The sequence below is a fragment of the Natator depressus genome, chromosome 2 (assembly GCF_965152275.1).
Source record: "Natator depressus isolate rNatDep1 chromosome 2, rNatDep2.hap1, whole genome shotgun sequence".
Taxonomy (NCBI): Eukaryota; Metazoa; Chordata; order Testudines; family Cheloniidae; genus Natator; species Natator depressus.
In genome coordinates, this window is record NC_134235.1 from 62083995 (window position 1) to 62102266 (window position 18272).

The 18272-nt window shown below is 39.3% G+C and overlaps 1 protein-coding gene across 1 annotated transcript in view; it reads right to left on the reverse strand.

Annotated features, from left to right (window-relative positions):
- YTHDF3 (YTH N6-methyladenosine RNA binding protein F3) overlaps positions 1-16952 on the reverse strand; it is a 40213-nt gene extending 23261 nt beyond the window's left edge. Inside the window, exons 1-4 of the mRNA XM_074943070.1 lie at positions 16686-16952; positions 15152-15176; positions 6533-6618; positions 1989-3584 (exon numbers count right to left, since the gene is read on the reverse strand). Coding sequence (XP_074799171.1) covers positions 1989-3584; positions 6533-6618; positions 15152-15176; positions 16686-16709 — 1731 coding nt within the window. The 5' untranslated portion in view covers positions 16710-16952. The remainder of the gene's footprint in view (positions 1-1988; positions 3585-6532; positions 6619-15151; positions 15177-16685) is intronic.
- Positions 16953-18272: the final 1320 nt, after the last annotated feature.

Here is an 18272-nt window from a genome sequence, read left to right on the forward strand (position 1 = left end):
AACAAACCATTAATTTTTGCCAAAGTTAAAAACTTTCATTATGAAAAAATAGTTTGTACTCTTCTTGGTGTAAAATAATAGTTCCAAATATGAATGTAATGTAAGTCAATACAGTGTCATTTTTGTGAGTCTTTACACTATTACAGTGCCTCTGCGATCACTCAGCTATGGTAAGGAGAACTAGAGTAAAATTAACAAGACAACAGTTGGACTACTGCTATTTCAGAAACATATGGGTAGCACTGGAACTGTCAAGAATCATGCCAATTTCAAGATGAAACTGATTGATAAAGCAGTAGCAAAAGAAAAACAATTGTACGATTCACCAGAGAGGAAGACAGAACAGAGGTTAGGTAGAAAGCACTGTAGTAGAGGCCTCCTTCTGACAGCAGCTTGGAGGCCACTGAAGAGGGGAAAGGTATTAATTTCATATTTAAATGGAAATCCTCCTTCACTGCTACCAGGAAGCCCTTGAAGTGGACAAAAAGATAAGAGTACTAGGCAGCCAGTATGAGGTGATGCATCAAGAACTCCTAATAGCCAGGGACAGATACAAAAGACTGAGCCCCTTGAGCAAGGTGCAGAGAATACCTTGGTATAAATTCCAGGACCCTCATTTTACCTAGCAGCTCGTGGTGGCAAAAAGAGTTAAGGCTTCAAACCAGAGCAAAGTCCCCAGACTTCACTGATGCAGGCTCTTCAGTCTTTCCAGATTCTTGCACCCATCCCTGCAATATCTGAGCACATGAGCTAACAGGCTTATAGTAGTATTCTGACTAGTAGATCTGGTAAATTTTTCAAGCCATCAAATGAACCTTCCATAAATCCAACTACTACTCAGCTTTGACAGAGGAAAATAAGTCTAGCACAACTGGACTGTGAGGACCAGCAATAAATTTTAAAAAAATAAAATAAAATAAAAAAAATCAATGCAGGGGAAAGAATCTTCCCTAAAAATGCAAAAACAGAAATACCTAGTAGGGCAAAGGGTGGGGGGTGGGGGGGGAGGGAGGAGAGACAGGAAAGACAAAAGCAGGTGAACACCATAAAGCAACTTTAAGAGGAAAATTTATATTTAATATTTTCCGAGTAAATTTTCTGAAATTCTGACACCATGAATAAAAGCACAATTTTTAGAAATTTTCCCCAATGAAATTATATTGCTGCAGGCACATATTTCCTCTACAAACAACACAAGCATTGGCCTGCTAAACCTAGGGTTGTGAGTTCAATCCTTGAGGGGGCCATTTGGGATCTGGGGCAAAAATTGGGGATTGGTCCTGCTTTGAGCAGGGAGTTGGACTAGATGACCTCCTGAGGTCCCTTCCAACTCTGGTATTCTATGATAAGTTGATATATTTGAGACAACACTACTATTAAAGAGCCACTATTTCTAACACTGTAAAGGTGATCACTGTGCTGCTTACACATTTTAACACAAACTGACCTAAGCACAAATTTTCAGATTAGTATTCTGTTAGAATCTTGATTTAAAAAAAAAATCATATTTTACTTGAGACTTATCTGTTACAGCATTCAATACCTTTATTTCCCTTGTAATTCAATGCCCTAAATTGATTGTGGCACACCTAATTTCAATATGGCACTAAGAGTTGTCAAAAAATTGTTAACACTGCACTAAAAATGAGACTCCATTAGGAATGTTATATTACACTGAAAGTTTTTTCCCACTTTGTAACAATAAGTAAAACATTTTAAACATCTTCTTACACATAAACTTAGGTTAGGATTGTTCTGTTCATGTTAATCCACAAATAATTTTGGTTTAGCCACAAGAATTAAAAAACTTAATCTAAATAGTAGGAGCCAGTTACATCAACTACCAAAGAACTATAACCAGCTTCGGACAAAATAGCATTACTTTCTGCTTCAATGTATACTGCACACCGAGTTGTAAGAAATAACTAGCTTAAAAAAAACCACAAAGAAACTACAGGAAAAATTACTATATGAAATTGGATTCTTACCCTACGCATGGCTTCCTCCTCCTCCTGACGCTTTTCATAGTGTGCAAAGTCATCAAAGATTGAGGTGGTATGCTTGAAAGTAGCAATTATTTTAAGCACTTGCTTAGCTTTTTCTAGGGGTACCTCTTGAGTGTCCCTCGAATTGGTAACCGGTTTGTTGTCATTGTTTTCCAAACGAATGTGCCGCAGCTGGTTATTGGGAACGTCTTTGACAAAGATCCACTTAACATCAAACTTCCCCTTCCACTTATCCTGAGACCAGACTCCAGCATATGCATTGTAGTCCACAACAGACTTCATCTCAGCCACTCCACAAAAATGTCCACTGCCATTCACACTGAAGAGTAAATAGAGTGGACCTTTTCCATTCAGGGAACGGTAAGCAGCATCCAAGCGTTTATTACCATGTTCAGTACTACACCAGATAGAGTATTTAATGGAGCGGTGTATATCGTCCTCCGAATAACTTTTGATTATAAACACACGTCCATTCTTCAGATTCCAATCAAAGTCTTTGGGATTATAGTTGTTTATGGCCTTTAGTTTCTCCAGTACTGGGTGCACCTCTACACCAGGTGAAGAGCTGACAGGTACAACACCTAAGCCAAAGTTTTCGCTGCCAGCTCCTCCATTGTTCTGGCTGAAGCCCACGCCCCTGTTACGAGGAGCTACCCAGCGGTTTTGCAGCTGCTGTTGCTGCTGCAACTGGTGAGGCTGGGCCTGCTGCTGAGGTCCTTGTTGCTGCTGTGGTTGTGGTGGCTGAGACTGCTGTTGAGGCAGTTGGCTTTGCACCAATGGTGGTGGTTGAATTAATGGCTGAGGCTGCTGTATTATAGTCTGAGGAGGCAGTATTGGCTGGGAAGGGGGTGCTTTTACCACCGACCCTTTGTCATCCCAAGTTCCAATGTTCATGTTGTGTTTTATAGGAGGTGGTGGTACAGCAGGGCCCCCAATTCCCACATTACCCTTAGGCTTGAGTTTCGGCTGAGGTTTAGCAGGCTTCCTAGCAATGGCAGCCCATGAGGTTGGTTTAGGTGCTGAACTGCTAACTGGGGGCACACTATTTGCTGCAATGCTGGTCATACCTGTACTGCTCAGAGCTGAACCTACAGTTTTTGTCACAGCAGCTGTCATATCCCCACCAATTTTCAGTCCCGTCATGCCTTGCTCAATGCTGCTAATCCCAGGCACCTTGCTCAGAGTATCATTGCCAAATCCAGCCTGTCCATCTGCTATGGCTCTACCAAGAGAGCTAGGTGGATAGCCATAGCTGCTGCTATAAGCAGAGCTTTGTGTTGATTGTCCCTGAGATCCACTTGTCCCCCATGTAGAGAAATCTGCATTCCCAGGAAAAAAATTAAATCCATGTTGACCAAGGAATGGAGGGGTATTTCCTAAAGCCCCAGGTTGACTAAACACACCATCAGGTATATAGTGATGTTCACCATTGCTCATCTGTCCATAGGTTGTCAAGTATGGCATTGGAGGGTCACCTGCAGTGGACCATGCTGCTTCACTTAGAGAATATGGAAATCCAATGGATGGAGCATAATAACTAGGCATGTATGGGTCTGACATTGGTGGATAGCTGTTACTCTGCAAGAAAATAAAGTAAAATCAGCAGTGGAACTTTCCATCATCAACATAATTCAAGAGAAAATGGCAGGCATCAGACAACAAATGTTGATGCTCTGTTTACAGCATTCCCTTTTACTTTTCCTTTAAGGCTACAGAAATCTCAAAACACATTTTTATCTGAGAATATCGAAGCCCTTGAGCTCCAAACGTATCAAGTCTCTTTTTTCAAAGTTGATTTTAGTGTAAATCCACCTTTTCCTCTAGTAAAAAACTGCATACAGTAAAACCTCAGAGTTATGAACACCTCTCAGAAATGGAGGTTGTTCATAACTCTGAACAAAACATCATAGTTGTTCTTACAAACGTTTACAACTGAACATTGACTTAATATAGCTTTGAAGCTTTAATATACAGAAGAAAAATGCGGTTTTTAATCTTAATTTAAATGAAAAAAGCAGTTTCTATACCTGTCCAATCATTTTTTAAACTTTTCATTTTTTTAGTACTTTACGTTTAACCCAGTACTGTACTTGCTTTTTTTTTCCCCCCCGTCTCTGTTGCTGCCAGATTGCGTACTTCCATTTCCAAATGAGGTGGCTGACCAGTCGGTTCATAACTCTGATGTTCAAAACTCTGAGGTTCTACTATAGATAATATCAACCAGAGTATTAACTGTCATCCTAAAGGCTACCAAGGGTATGTTGATGTTAACCTTTAATTATAGATAGGTATAGAAGGATGAGATTTTTTTATTGGTAAATGTCGGTAAGCATTGATTTAACTGTGTACATACAAGCCAACAAAAAAAATCCTTTTGATAACAGAAATTTACAAATAAGCAAAGAAAGAAAAATGCTGCTTGAAAACTTAAGAGTTTGATTTAAGGATATCTGTATATTTTGACATGTGATGTTGACAGTGTTTGTTTTAATGGTTATTATGTTTTAACTTTTTGAATCTCAACATCTAGTGTCATTAAATAGTCTGATCCTACCAGGGTCTGACCCTCCCAATATCATCCCATATCTAAAAAAAATGCTTAAAAAAAAAAACCCACTGGTATCTGTCAATTTGAAAAAAAAAAAAAAAAAACTGAATTCTGTCATACCTAGTTATAGACTGACAAAGAACTTGAGAAATGTAGTGCTTAATATATTAAGCAAGATTAAAGATACCCAAGCATGAAGAAGAATCTATTCCACTAACTTGAAGCAGAACTTCAGTAGAGATGGAAATGCTTCATGCAAGTGCTGAGAGACTATTATAAACATAAGTACATACAACTAATGTAACAAGATGTGAGTTTTGCGAATTGTATTTGTTATAAGCAGCTCTTTCTTCAAAATACAAACCCATTCTCAATAGGCCTTATAATATTATATATTACTTAGATACATGTGAAACCATTTAACATTTTTCCTAAAATCCAACTGGTAGCAAAAGAGATCTCAGAATATTCATGTTTTACCAACTAACACTTTAAGTAACACATTTAACTGAAAGCAATAAATTATGACAAGGTGTGAATTCCAACATGAATCCAAATATTGGACATTCCAAGGCCTAGTCATGTGTTACTGCACTTAAAAAAAATTAGAAACGCTTAAAATAATTGTAAGTTTACTGTGTTTTAGAAAATAAGTTTCAAACAAGGGCCTTATCCAATCCTTAGAATTAGAATCATGCTAGCTATAACTAAAGAGGAACAGAAGGGGTATTTATCAGTAAACATCTACATTATGTATACCATCTAAATTTAAAAACTTCAAACCTGAGCATGCCACCAAATCAAATTCATTCTTAACAGCAAAGGGACTAAACTAAGGTATTTTTAAAATAAAAAGTAGCTCAAGAAATTAGTAAATAAGACAACATAATTTGTAAATATGACTGCAGTTTTCTTATATTTGTTTCTTGCTGAGGTTCTCATTACTATTAAAATGAAAGTATTTTCAGTGCTTCGTGGGAGGACAGCAGGATAAGAGATTATAAAAAGTACTCATGTATCTCATAAAAACAGCCCCACAATATTTAAGAGTGGATAACATCAAACATATGATTCAATTCAATGGTCTAGAGAAGTAATGCAGAATTTGCATACTGAGTTCACTCCTAGAGCCCAGGGCTTATGGAATAAAGATTCTCAGGAAGCAAAGCATTCAGCCCTTTGAAAGGTATAGCTCAAGTCACTTTAAAGATTCCCTGCAGATGACTCAAGTGGCACTGATTAGTTTGCAAAGATGGCACTTCCCATCTTCCTCCCACAGAAGACAGCCCAGTGTTATAACATCAAAGCAGATGGGCAGGAAAGGAAAATCCCCAAAGCCATTTCAACCACCTTCATTCCCTCCTCTCTCTCAAAAAGAGTATCCTGGAACTTTCAGGTTTATCTTAATTATTGAATTAAATGTTTTAATAAAAACTGAATTTAGTATTATGAAAGATGGAGGATTCACAGCTCCAGAAAGTGAAGTCATCCATTTACTGGCAGAAAACTTACACAACAGGCAATATTAAACTTCAGGGGCCTTGATTATGCTATCAATCATGTATTAACAACTCCCGTTGACTTCTGTGGAAATCATGTGTATACAATTACTACTACCTAGAAACCCAGGAACTATTGTCTCAACGATATAGCAGGGGTATACTGAACTCACTTAAAGTTAGAAGGCAAAAAAAGTCCTTTAAAAGTATAATTCTGATTCTAGAATGCACACATATGCATATCTATGTTAGACACATAGAACTGATTAAACTTAATTCCATCCTTTACTTGAAGCGTCACAAGAATGTTACTATTAAAAAGAGGACATGTTGTAGACCCATTACATGCTAAGCATTAAGTTATATTTCAAATATGCGTGCAGATACATAGTAAACTTTCTTAGTTCGGTGTAAGATAAGGAAATCTTAGCTAGACAATTAAATTCTGAATATACATCAAAATAGCAACGAATGCTCACCTGATTTGTCTGGCTACTTAGATATGGCTCAAAGTCATCATCATTTACTGCATCCTTTTGATGAATCGAACCGTTTTGTACTGAAACTGAAAAGCAAGCTTGTATTAGGCACTCTTTTAGAATTATTGTGTTGTAATTTTAATTCAAAACAAAAACCAGTTCAGTCTTAATTACTACTAAATTGTCATTTGTATGGTGAACTGCCTATTCTCCTGGGTTTTTTCGAGAAACAGAACATCTTGTATTCATTCAATTACCAGGACTGTGTCACATTTGAGATCTCATAAGTGTTTAAAAGCCAGTACATGATATTTCTCCTTGTGAGAGACCACCATCTAAAGCCTAGGCTATTGAATCAAATGAGGTAACAAATTTTGATGACAGATAAATACATGCAGTCTTCACAAAAGCACTGCAAATAAGTTTCGCTTGTAAAATTTAATTTCAAGATAATCATTTCATTAAACTATATATGTTATAAAGTACTTGTTACAAGTAATCAGGCAGACAGATTCTCTTCTATTTAATTGTTGCATCAATTTTAATGAGTGCTTAGATGACAGTTGTTTCTTCATTGGATTACTTTCTAACAACAGTGTCTTACAGCTCAGCTCAAGCTTTACAAATACGTGTTAGAAAAGGAAAACTTATGTTTCATGAATGACAGAGGTCTGATGGTTTACAATTCACTTTTTTCTGTGATAAAGCACCTGCAGACACACTCACTTGGCATAATTTCACAGTGCAGGACTGTGTCAGAGCAAACCATTTTTCCTGCAGTCATAAGGGGGAAAAAAAATCAAACAAATTCAGCATTGTTGTCTGCAGAAAACCTGTAGAATGAAGAACAAACCAAACTACCGCGTCACAGCTCAGTCTATAACACTACTAAATTGCTTAACTGTTGAAATGTCCTGTTTCTCAGAGCTTCCCATTTATACTACTATGGTCATAGTGCTATTTCCACTTTTTTTTTTTTTTTTTGAGAAATCTGAGTTTATTAATATAGCTATGTTACTTTCACTGCAAGAGGAAATTTGCCATACCAAGTTTGTATAACAGTTTTAAAAACTATGTTTACTGAGTACTCATTATGCTATACATTATACAAAGACGTAGGAAGGCAAGTTCCATGACCTCAGGAAGTTCAAATCTAAGGGCAAAATCCTGTAGGGAAACACACATGACTACTTGGGAGAAATGAATACATTTCCCAGTTCCTCCCAGCCATCAACAGCTTGGAACCAGTGCAAAGTGAGTGGCTCAACAGGCGGATGGGAAGTTCATGCAAATGAGCTTCTTACCCACCCCCTTTGGCGCCTACTCCTCTATCCCCTGCAACCTTGTAGTAACACTTGCAACGAGAGAGGAGAAAAGCAGGAGTTGAGTCCCTGAAGTGATGTTACCCTCCCTCCCCCCACACTTCCTGCTACCAATTGGGATACCTTTCTCCTCTTTCCTCTGGGATACCCTAGAATCAGAAGGGTGAAACACACGACCATCACATCACCCAGTCTCTCCCTCACAAATTCCAGATTGTTCTCATTTTTTTAGTATTTTGTTTAGAAACAAATATTATGAAGTTTCCACCACTTCCAATGGGAGACAAGTCTAGAGCCTAATACTTTCTTTGCTCTTTCTTTTTCAAGCTATCACTTGGGATTTCCATGTGAAAGGTGGGCAGACCTTCCATGACACCCCACAGCTGCATTATATAGCATATCTGCTTGCTTCACAACACCAAAGCACGATACTTAAGCACAACACTTCTCCAATGTTATACCCAAGGCTAGAGTTACATCCCATTCCCCAGATAGGGTACTGCGGCTACCTAACATATAACACAGTCACTCTCCAGTGGATGGCAACTGGAGCAAGTATCCCTCTTCACAATACCAATACCACTTTCCAAGCAGATTCAAATTGTCTTGACACAGCTTTGGTTGAGCTCCATGCAAACAGAATATGGACCTAAATTAGACAAGCCGGACAATATTACAACAGATAACTGACCAGTCTCAAAGCTGTGTGGGTGCTTTCCTAAAAGCAATTATTTCTATAATTATCTACCATCGATAGACTTCGTGAAAGAAAGGTGTTTTAAGGTTGTCATGTGGTACACTATGGAAGAGGAAGTTCCAAGCATAAAGAAAGGAATTTTTGTCAAGCTGGAGTCAGAAAGGAGAGCTGTTTTCCATGATTTCCCCCTTTTTGGCAAAAGCCTCTGAAGAGCATATACAGCCACGAAACTAAGAAAGCTGAGGATTTACAACTAATGTTTAGTGAAAGCTACGAAGTTTAAGCCTGCAAACTAGTTGGTGCCTGTGCCCAATAATTTTGCAAAGTTTTCATAGTTTTTATGTAAGTAAAGCCCTAAAGAGACTCATCTTGGGGACAAATAACTATACTGTCAGTTGAACTACGATGACTAAGAAGCAGGAGTAATTTAACAATAGCTACGGTTCTGAAAAATATATAGCAAAAACAAACTACTCTAACAGTTCCAAAAGGAACTGACAATTCACATCCTACAACAGGGCTTCAGCAATAACACTGAGCACATCTTCACTAGTTACAAAATAAAAAGTTAACAAGTTTGTCTCTTGTATTTCTTCAACAATCAAGGGAGTCAACATCAAAACCCCTGATGCTATAATGGTTTATAAAGACATATATTATGATACAGCAGCCAAATATTTATGACCATTACAAATGGGAGGGGATAAGTGAAGCACAAGTTATCTAATGTAGAAATATTTAAGGTTAATTTTTAAACTTAAGCAAAACAAATATTTAAAAGAATTTTCCCAAAAATAGATGGCTTGAATCATGAGCTAACAAAAAATCTAAAATAGACATACTCCCGATTAAACCAAGTCTGTAGACAATGAGAACATTTTGATAACCTAAAGAGTTCATTCCTTCTTGTGTTCAGCTGACACACAGGGATAGTAATCCACAAGTCTGTTGCTGATGTCATTAAAAGGAAGGGTTCATTGCCTGATCCTAGCTAAATGGTATGGAAGGCACAATAATTTTCAGGTACAATCTTTATAAAGAAACAAAGTATACCGAGAAACAAATTCCTCAAAAAACATACTATAAAAATAGTTGGAGAAATTAGATGTGTCACATCTCCAGAGCAGAATCTTTCTATTAGGTGTAATTCACTTATAACATCGGCATAACATCTGAATGTACAGAAAGGGCATTTATTGGTTTCAGAGGTATTAAGGATAAATCAAACCATTGAAAACAGATTTGTCAATCATTAATTCCTAGCTCAGATTTATTTTTAAAAAGTGGTTGCCTTCTTACTGTTGGTATCTATAATCTAAACCACAATGAGACCAAATAGTTCTGGATTGCCACACTGTCAATTTCCTAGTGATGAAGAATTCCAGCCCTGAAAATGTTTTATTTAGGCTCTTTGCTTTAACTTGAACTGGCTTATTATTAAAAAAAACAAACATAATACAGCACCACACATTTAGTCAGTACTTTTCAAACAGAGCCTACTTCACTTTCACCTTGCTTAAAATATTAACTGGTAATTAACCAACAGTTCCCAAAAGCGCCCTTACCTTAATGCTACCCTGAAAATAAAATTCTGTTGTCTACTTCTGTAAATAATTAGTCAATCTACTGACTAATCAAATTTACAGTATATTCTCTTTACTATCATTTTGCATTGAATGAAAATTTGTGGCAAAATATTCACGTGTCCTTTTTCACAAGTGATGGACACAAAAATGTAAGAATGAAATTTGCATTTGTGATGAATGGCTAGAAAGGGTTAAACATCCTGCAAAATAAACAACCCTCAAAAGACATGCGGGGAGATAATGTTTGTGTATTTACATATGTATGAGTAGGGCTGGCAATGTAATCAGTCTCTGTCTATGCTGTATTCTGATAATTCAGGTTGCAGAGTGGTAGCCAGAGATCAAAAGAACATCTTAGCATTAAAATGAATTGTAAACACTGGATACCTCTATATGCATCTCCCTCTGAAAGGTATAGCAAATAATCTGTGAAAGGTGGAGGAACAAGCAAATTGCCTTATGTTAATTCTATAGCTAAGTACCAGTGATGGACTTCATTCAAAGTCATCCTAATTACTTTTTGTTCCCGGAGGAATTCCCAACTTGTCAAAGAGGACATGAAATTGTATAAAAATTCCTTGGGTCCTGATTTTGTCATCTCAGATCTGCTTAAGCTTCATCAGGGGAAGTTTGAGTCACAAGACTGAGGTCCTAGTTATGTTGGTACGCCCTGAATAGGAGATTTGGGCATTGGACTGTAACCTTTGAACTGAATTCTAAAGGAACTCTTTGCAACTATAAAGCTCATCATCTCTGCTATGAATCTAAACCTTAATGAAATGAACTCACGCTGTATGTACATTGATCTTGTACACATTCTCTCTCTCTTGTTTTTTAATAAATTTTAGTTTAGTTAATAAGAATTGGCTGTAGTGTGTATTTGGGTAAGATCTGAAACAGTCATTAAACTGGGAGGTAATGTGTCCAACCCTTTGGGTTTTGTAGAACCTTTTCTTTTATATGATGAAATAACACTTTCAGAAATCACCATATTTGACTTAGGTACCTGGATGGAGGCCTGAGGCTGGATCAGTTTAAGGGAACTGTGTTGTTCGGACTTCTGAGTAACCAGTAAGGTAATGAAGAAGCTGTTTTATGTTGGCTTGGTAAAAGTAAGTATTGGAATATCCACGAGCTTTATGGGGATTGTCTTTGTCATTCTTTGCAGTTCACCCTAATTGAGTGACCTCAGCTGGCCCCCCGTCACAGCATTCAAAGAGTGAAGCTGATTTTTCTTGACTAGTGTGCAAAATACTCAATAAAACAGCCTATTAAGCTGCCATTCCTATGCTCCATTCTAGCTGGAGATCTCACAGTTAAATTTAACAGTATGATTTCAGGTAAGAAAACATAATACAGTGGAAGATGATAGGAAAGTACTAACATCTGCATGTCTTGTAATTCTAATACTTCTCAATCTGCATGTTTTGATGTAAGTGTTTTGGGAAAATTAATAATCAAACACTTTCATAAGAAAATGCTCCTTTTTATAGGTTGAAGCCTATTCCAACCAACAAGCTCTCTCAGTAATTGTCTAAGAGTTGACAGTTGTAACAGACAAAACCTTCAGAGAAACGTATATTATTCATTCAATTCTTGCAGCAACACAAACTCTTGGCTCTTTCACATAAACCCCGAATTATTATATATTACTACTCTGCTACGTATAGATCTTCCTGGATCTCTACTTTTGGTTTCCATAGTGTATGTGTTCCCTCAATTTATAATTAATTGCCAATAACATGTCGGAAAAGAAGTCTCACAAGACCACATAATTTAATTACTTTAACAATATTGTTTAAGGTATTTTACATTTTCAATGTTAACTGCTCTCATACAATATCTTACTACTGTTCCTACTTATCCACTTATACCTTACTGCATACTTCCTTCCCGTCTGCCAAAGATGCCACCCACAACTACCCTTTTTTCCCCCATTTTCTTCCATGTATGGAAATATATATATTCCCCAAACTAGTCTGTCAGCTCACTACTCTATCCTGCTTCAAAGACCACTTCAAACAGGAACCCTATCATGACCCCTGCAGATTACCAGCTGTTAATGTATAGCCAAGTAGGGACTACCAATATTTACTTTATTTATACACATGAAATAAGTAAAGTCTCTGAATGACTCAAAACCATCTAATTGTGTATATTAACTAGTCTATGTAACCAAGCACTCCTATCACTGTTCCCTTCATCCTCCTTCCCCATTCCCTTTATCATCTGTCATATCTTGTCTTATTAAACTGAGCTATTTAGGGCAGGGATTGTCTTTTACTATACATTTGCACAGTGCCTAGTGCCGTAGGTCAGTAATACAAATAAACCATTTTCACTAGCATCTAGTTATACACAGTTAACATAAAGTATTTAAACACGATGCAATCTAAAATAGTCTAGATCCAGTAGTTTAGGCCCAACATTCATGTTTTGGAAAAAGAATCCAAATAAAGCTCTTAAGTAAAACCTAAGACTATGCAGTGTTCATAATGCACCTATCACAAAATTATGCTAGTGCACATAAATCAAAGTAAAATTCACTAGGCTATTTTCATCATTAAATAATTACATGCAATCCATGCATCAAAATGTTTAAATTCTAATTCAAGTACAGACAATACAGATCAAGCAAAATACTGGATGAAAATCAAATTGGTGCAGATCTCTGTGAGATCACCTTTAAACAGCTTAGAAACAGTGTAGTTTAAGGAAAAAGTTGAAGGTAGAGACCTCTAGGCATAAAAGAACAAGAGGCAGTGCCATTCACAGGGGTAACATGAAGACTAGAGTAGAAAAGGAAAAAAGCAGGTGGTTAAAAGCCAGGCTTGAAAAGAGTGCAATGAGTGCCAAAAGAATAAGACATGAGAGAACAGAAATGGAGGAAGGAATGGAGTTGTGCAGGGCTTTGACAGCCAAGGAGAGAGTATTTAGGAGGTAAAGTTCATTCAGTGTTTCACCACAAAGACTGAGGTTACGATGGAACACTTTGAGAGGTCAAAGTTGGGAAGGTAGATTTGGGAGGCACCTATAAGGAGCTGTGTTGATGAAACTGCAGGTAAGGTTAATATTGGCTGGGGACAGAGCCTATATGTGAGACAAGACTGAGAACAAAATCCTAAAACAGTGACAAGTTTACTGCTTGATTAATTAAATGCAGTGAATAAGAAATCAAGGTAGTACACAAATGATACAAATGGTGAAACCTCTCTGTTGGATGATTTTTAGTAATAAATATGGCAATAAATACAGCATTTTAAAAAATGATTATGAATTTGATGGAATCGTTTTCAAGCAAACACTTTACAAAGAATATAATGTTCATAGTTTAATGACAGAATATTTTACTGCTATAAAAAATTTGAGTATCATCCACCAGAGATGTTTCTTACACTATGCATGAAGATATCAGTGAGAATGCAGAGTTGATCTATCACAGATTGCATTCTGTATGTGTGTGTTATTAATGTAATACAACTGCTGATTTCCCAGGAAAAAAAAACAAAACAAAAAAAAAAAACAAACAAACATTAGGAAACTGGAGAGGAGATGGGAGTGGGGGGAGGGCGTCACAGAATAAAATCTGATTACTGTATTAAACAAAAGATTATAAATTGCAGGACCGAGAGACGTTTCAGATAAAATATGATCTGAAAAGTCACAGTCATTTAGGCACAGGCTTTTCCAGGTACTTTTAGCAGGAGGAGTGTTAAGAAAAGTGAGTAGAGTTTTTGTGGGGGAGGATAAGCTAAGAGAGTATGGAATTTAAAGAGCATAAGTAAGGTGCTAACAGATAGAGGGAAGAAGTGAAGACAGAATCTGGATAACTTCTAGAAGGAATACTCTGTACTGGATTCTGAAATGAAGAAGATACCAGTGAAGATTTCTCAGAATAGAAGTGGTGATGTGTTCTGTTCATGGGTAGGAGTAAGAAACTAAATGAACACACATGATCATTGTTCTTTAGATCAAATGACCCTCATTAGACATTAATAAGTAACAATGAATAGGGTTGGTGTAAATGCCTAAAGGTATACTCAAGGACATCATTCCAACATTTTCACTGAAAGATAGCTAAATGAAAAGAACTACATCTTACCCCTTGATTACTCATGACTATTACTTTGATAAGCATATTCAAGCATTTTTACAGTGATGTATCATGTTAAAAATACTGGAAAAATACTCTCAGCACACCACTTCTAGTCATGCTGGTGTGATAAATCAGGGTGGCATGGTATTTACCAGAGGTGGTTTTTACCAGTGGTTTTTACTGTCCCAGGAAAAGCTAGTTAGTGCCAGTATAAGGCATTATCTATTTTTAAAACTGCTTCTTTAATAGACACCACAATATACTTAGTTTTAGTTACATATTCAAACTATGATTACATAAAGCTGTAGATTTGGAGATTAATTTAGAGTCGTACAAATAAAAAGTCAAACTGCAGTAAGCATAATACTAATATATGCCAGTATAACTGTGAACATTAGAATGTCTGATTTGGTATTTTCTCAAGCAAGTCATTACTCACATTTCAGTTTTCAATATTACATAAACAAAAGTCCAAAACATATTATATGAAAAACGACAATACTGCAGTGTGAAGCATTAAGCAATCAGAAGCATGCAGAGTTTCAGACTAGCAGTCCAGATCCATTTGGCCATGCAACATTCTGTAGCACAGGACCAACTTTGATGTAGTGGACAGACCAAACCTATCCCTCAGTTTTGAATGGATGTATCTAAAGTTTGAAAAAATTCATTCTCCACTTGCTGGCCACAGAAGCGATTATTTTTCCCAATTTCCTGGTCTAAACCAGGGTTAAGCTGGTATTTACCAACATCCTCTCGTAAATTAGTTTTTCCAAGGAAAAATTGCCAACCTTGGATAAAATGGGTTTTTAGAATATCTTGTAGTTACATTCACTTTATATAATTGGTTGAGAACATCTTTTCCCATATATTACAGGATCAGGGCCTCAGACATTATAAATAAAGGAATCATCTTACCTTTATTTCCCTGTCCTTTAGGTCTCTGTATATAAAAAGGTAAAAAAAAAAAAGGAAAAATATTAATAGGGAAATTAGCAAAACCTAAAATCCTTGAATTTTCCATTCATGATGGAATATGTTTGCTGATTTTATCATTTAAATTAAGTCAACTTAAATTACATTCAAAACTTAAAATATGGTAAAAATAGATTTTAATAAAATCTAAAACAAGTAGAAATGTCTCCACGTCCAAGAAGCTCTAGTGAAAACCACAGTTATTTTTAAATCAAAAACACTCCTTTGCAGTGTTTGAAACCTAAAAGCTGCAACACTGAATCTGCAAGGTAAATTGTTTCGTTTTTTTTAGATTGTCCAAGGTGAGAGAAAACCATTAAACAAAAGTAAAATAAAATGTTAAGAACATCTTTCCTTTTAGTAGGCTACGGCTATTGTAAATACAGAAACTTGTTTACAGCACGTGACCTTTTAAACTGACAGATGGGCACTACTGTTATGGAAGAATGGACCAAAATTTACGTGTAGCTCAGTGAGACACTTTTTATATGTGACCCACAAAAAGAATGGGATGAATGAAAGAGAAGGCACTCGCAAATACGAATGAAGAGCATAGAAAATACACTGCTAAGAAGCAGTATGGCAGCCCACACAGGTAGAGGAATTATGGAGCACGTACAGTATACAGTACAGATGCTAAGAGGTACAGACAGGATTTGAGAGGGGAGAGGAGGCGGCAGGGGCAGAACATTTTGGGGGAGTGGCAGAGGCCCAAGAAGGAGGCAAAGGCCTAGAGAGGATAGGGGGGCAAGAGGTAAGGATGCAATAGAGACCCGGTGAATAGGTAGAGAAGGGGACAACTGAGGCCCAGGGCAGGGAAGAGTGGAAGACAAGGAAGCACAAACCCAGGGAGAGGGGGTGTATGGGGGAAGAGGAGGTCATGCAAGAGAGAACTTTGAGAAAGGGGAAGTCAGAGGCCCAGAAAGAAAGAATAAAAGAGGACTAAGGACAGGAGGAGGGAAAAGAGGCAATATTACAGACCCGAAGGGCGTTTTGGGTGTACAAGGGAAGAGAAGGCTCAACCGTGACCCGAAGAAGGGGGTAGCAGAGCCCCAGATCCAAAGAACCGTTGGGGATATTGGGGGAAGACAGACTCCTAAAGAGGACGTGGGCCCAGAGAGAGGGATAAAGGGGAATCAGCGGCCCAGAGGAGGAGGAATGAAAAAGGACGCATCAAAAGACAAGATGTTGGGAAGCAGAAGCCCTGGGATGGAGGGGGTGGTGGTGGTGCAAGGAGGCTCGGAGCGGGGGAGGGAAACTGGCGCGGCTCAGATGCGGCTATAAATAGGGGGCTGCAGCTGCCTGGATCGAGGTGAGGATCCCACGATGCTGAGCGCGAGGATGAGGCCCGGGAAGCCGCGCTGGCCGCCCGACGGCGGAAAGGCCCGGCGGGATTCCGACCCGCCTGGCCGCGCAGGCCCTTCCGCCTGGGGCGCCTCCTCCTCCCGCCCTGCGCCCAGGCCGCGGCGGCCCGTACCTGGTCGACGCTAGTGGCTGACATTCTTCACGGGGAGTCGCGATCCCCTCGCTCCACCTGGGCCTCGAGTGACTCCCGCACACACGGACCGCGCCGCTCTCCCCGCTGCCGCTTGATTGTCGCCGCCGCTGCCGCCCGGGCTCGCCGCCGCCGATCGGGTTCCCGCTAGAAGGAGCCGGCCGGACGCAGCGCTGCTTCCCCCCCTGCTCTAGGCGCCGCTTCCCCACAATGGCGGACAGGCTCCGGCTCCCACTTCCGCTCCCGCCCTGACCTTCCGCTCCGCCGACGTCGCCACTGACCTTTCCCTTCCTCTCTCCGCCTCCATGTCACGTGAGGGTGGAAACGGTCCCGCGCGCGCACCATACCAGAGACTCAAAGAGCGGGGGGGTAGAGGGAGGGGAAGGAAAAAGTGACGCCGATAGCGACTACACGCTTCAGCTCTCCAGGATGCGCACGCGCACAAGAAAGGAGGCTGGTGGAGAATTCAGGGAACGCTCAAGAAGGGAGTTGGAGGCGTCTCAATTTACTCCGATGCGCATGCTCGCTGTGAGCTTTAAGGGGCAGCCTCCAGGAGCTCACGGGCTGCGCGTGCGCATATGAGAAGTGTCTCCTCTCAAGGGGTTTGGGCCAGCTGATTCTTGTCACTAGTGGGGCGGTCAGCCAGCTGTCCCTGGTGGCAGACGAGCTGGGGGCATTTTACAAGTTCTGGGGCTGTTTGCTACAGATCTGAATTGTTCCCCGTTCAGCTCGAGAGGCTCCCAAAGAGGAAATGGAGAGAGATGAAGGGGACAATTTATTAAAACTTGCAAAAAGAAAAGGAGTACTTGTGGCACCTTAGAGACTAACCAATTTATTTGAGCATGAGCTTTCGTGAGCTACAGCTCACTTCATCGGATGCATACTGTGGAAATTGCAGAAGACATTATATACACAGACACCATGAAACAATACTTCCTCCCACCCCACTCTCCTGCTGGTAATAGCTTATCTAAAGTGATCATCAAGTTGGGCCATTTCCAGCACAAATCCAGGTTTTCTCACCCTCCGCCCCCCCCCCCCACAGACAAACTCACTCTCTTGCTGGTAATAGCCCATCCAAAGTGACCACTCTCTTCACAATGTGTATGATAATCAAGGTGGGCCATTTCCTGCAGAAATCCAGGTTCTCTCACCCCCTCACCCCCCTCCAAAAACCCCACACACAAACTCACTCTCCTGCTGGTAATAGCCTATCCAAAGTGACCACTCTCCTTACAACCTGCATGAAAATCAAGGTGGGCCATTTCCAGCACAAATACAGGTTTTCTCACTCCCCCACCCCCATACACACACAAACTCACTCTCCTGCTGGCAATAGCTCATCCAAACTGACCACTCTCCCCACAATGCGCATGACAATCAAGGTGGGCCACTTCCAGCATAAATCCAAGTTTAACCAGAACGTCGGGGGGGGGGGGGGTAGGAAAAAACAAGGGGAAACAGGCTACCTTGCATAATGACTTAGCCACTCCCAGTCTCTATTTAAGCCTAAATTAACAAAAAAACTTCAAATCCAGAGTCCAGCGAGAAACTGCTGAATTGGAATTC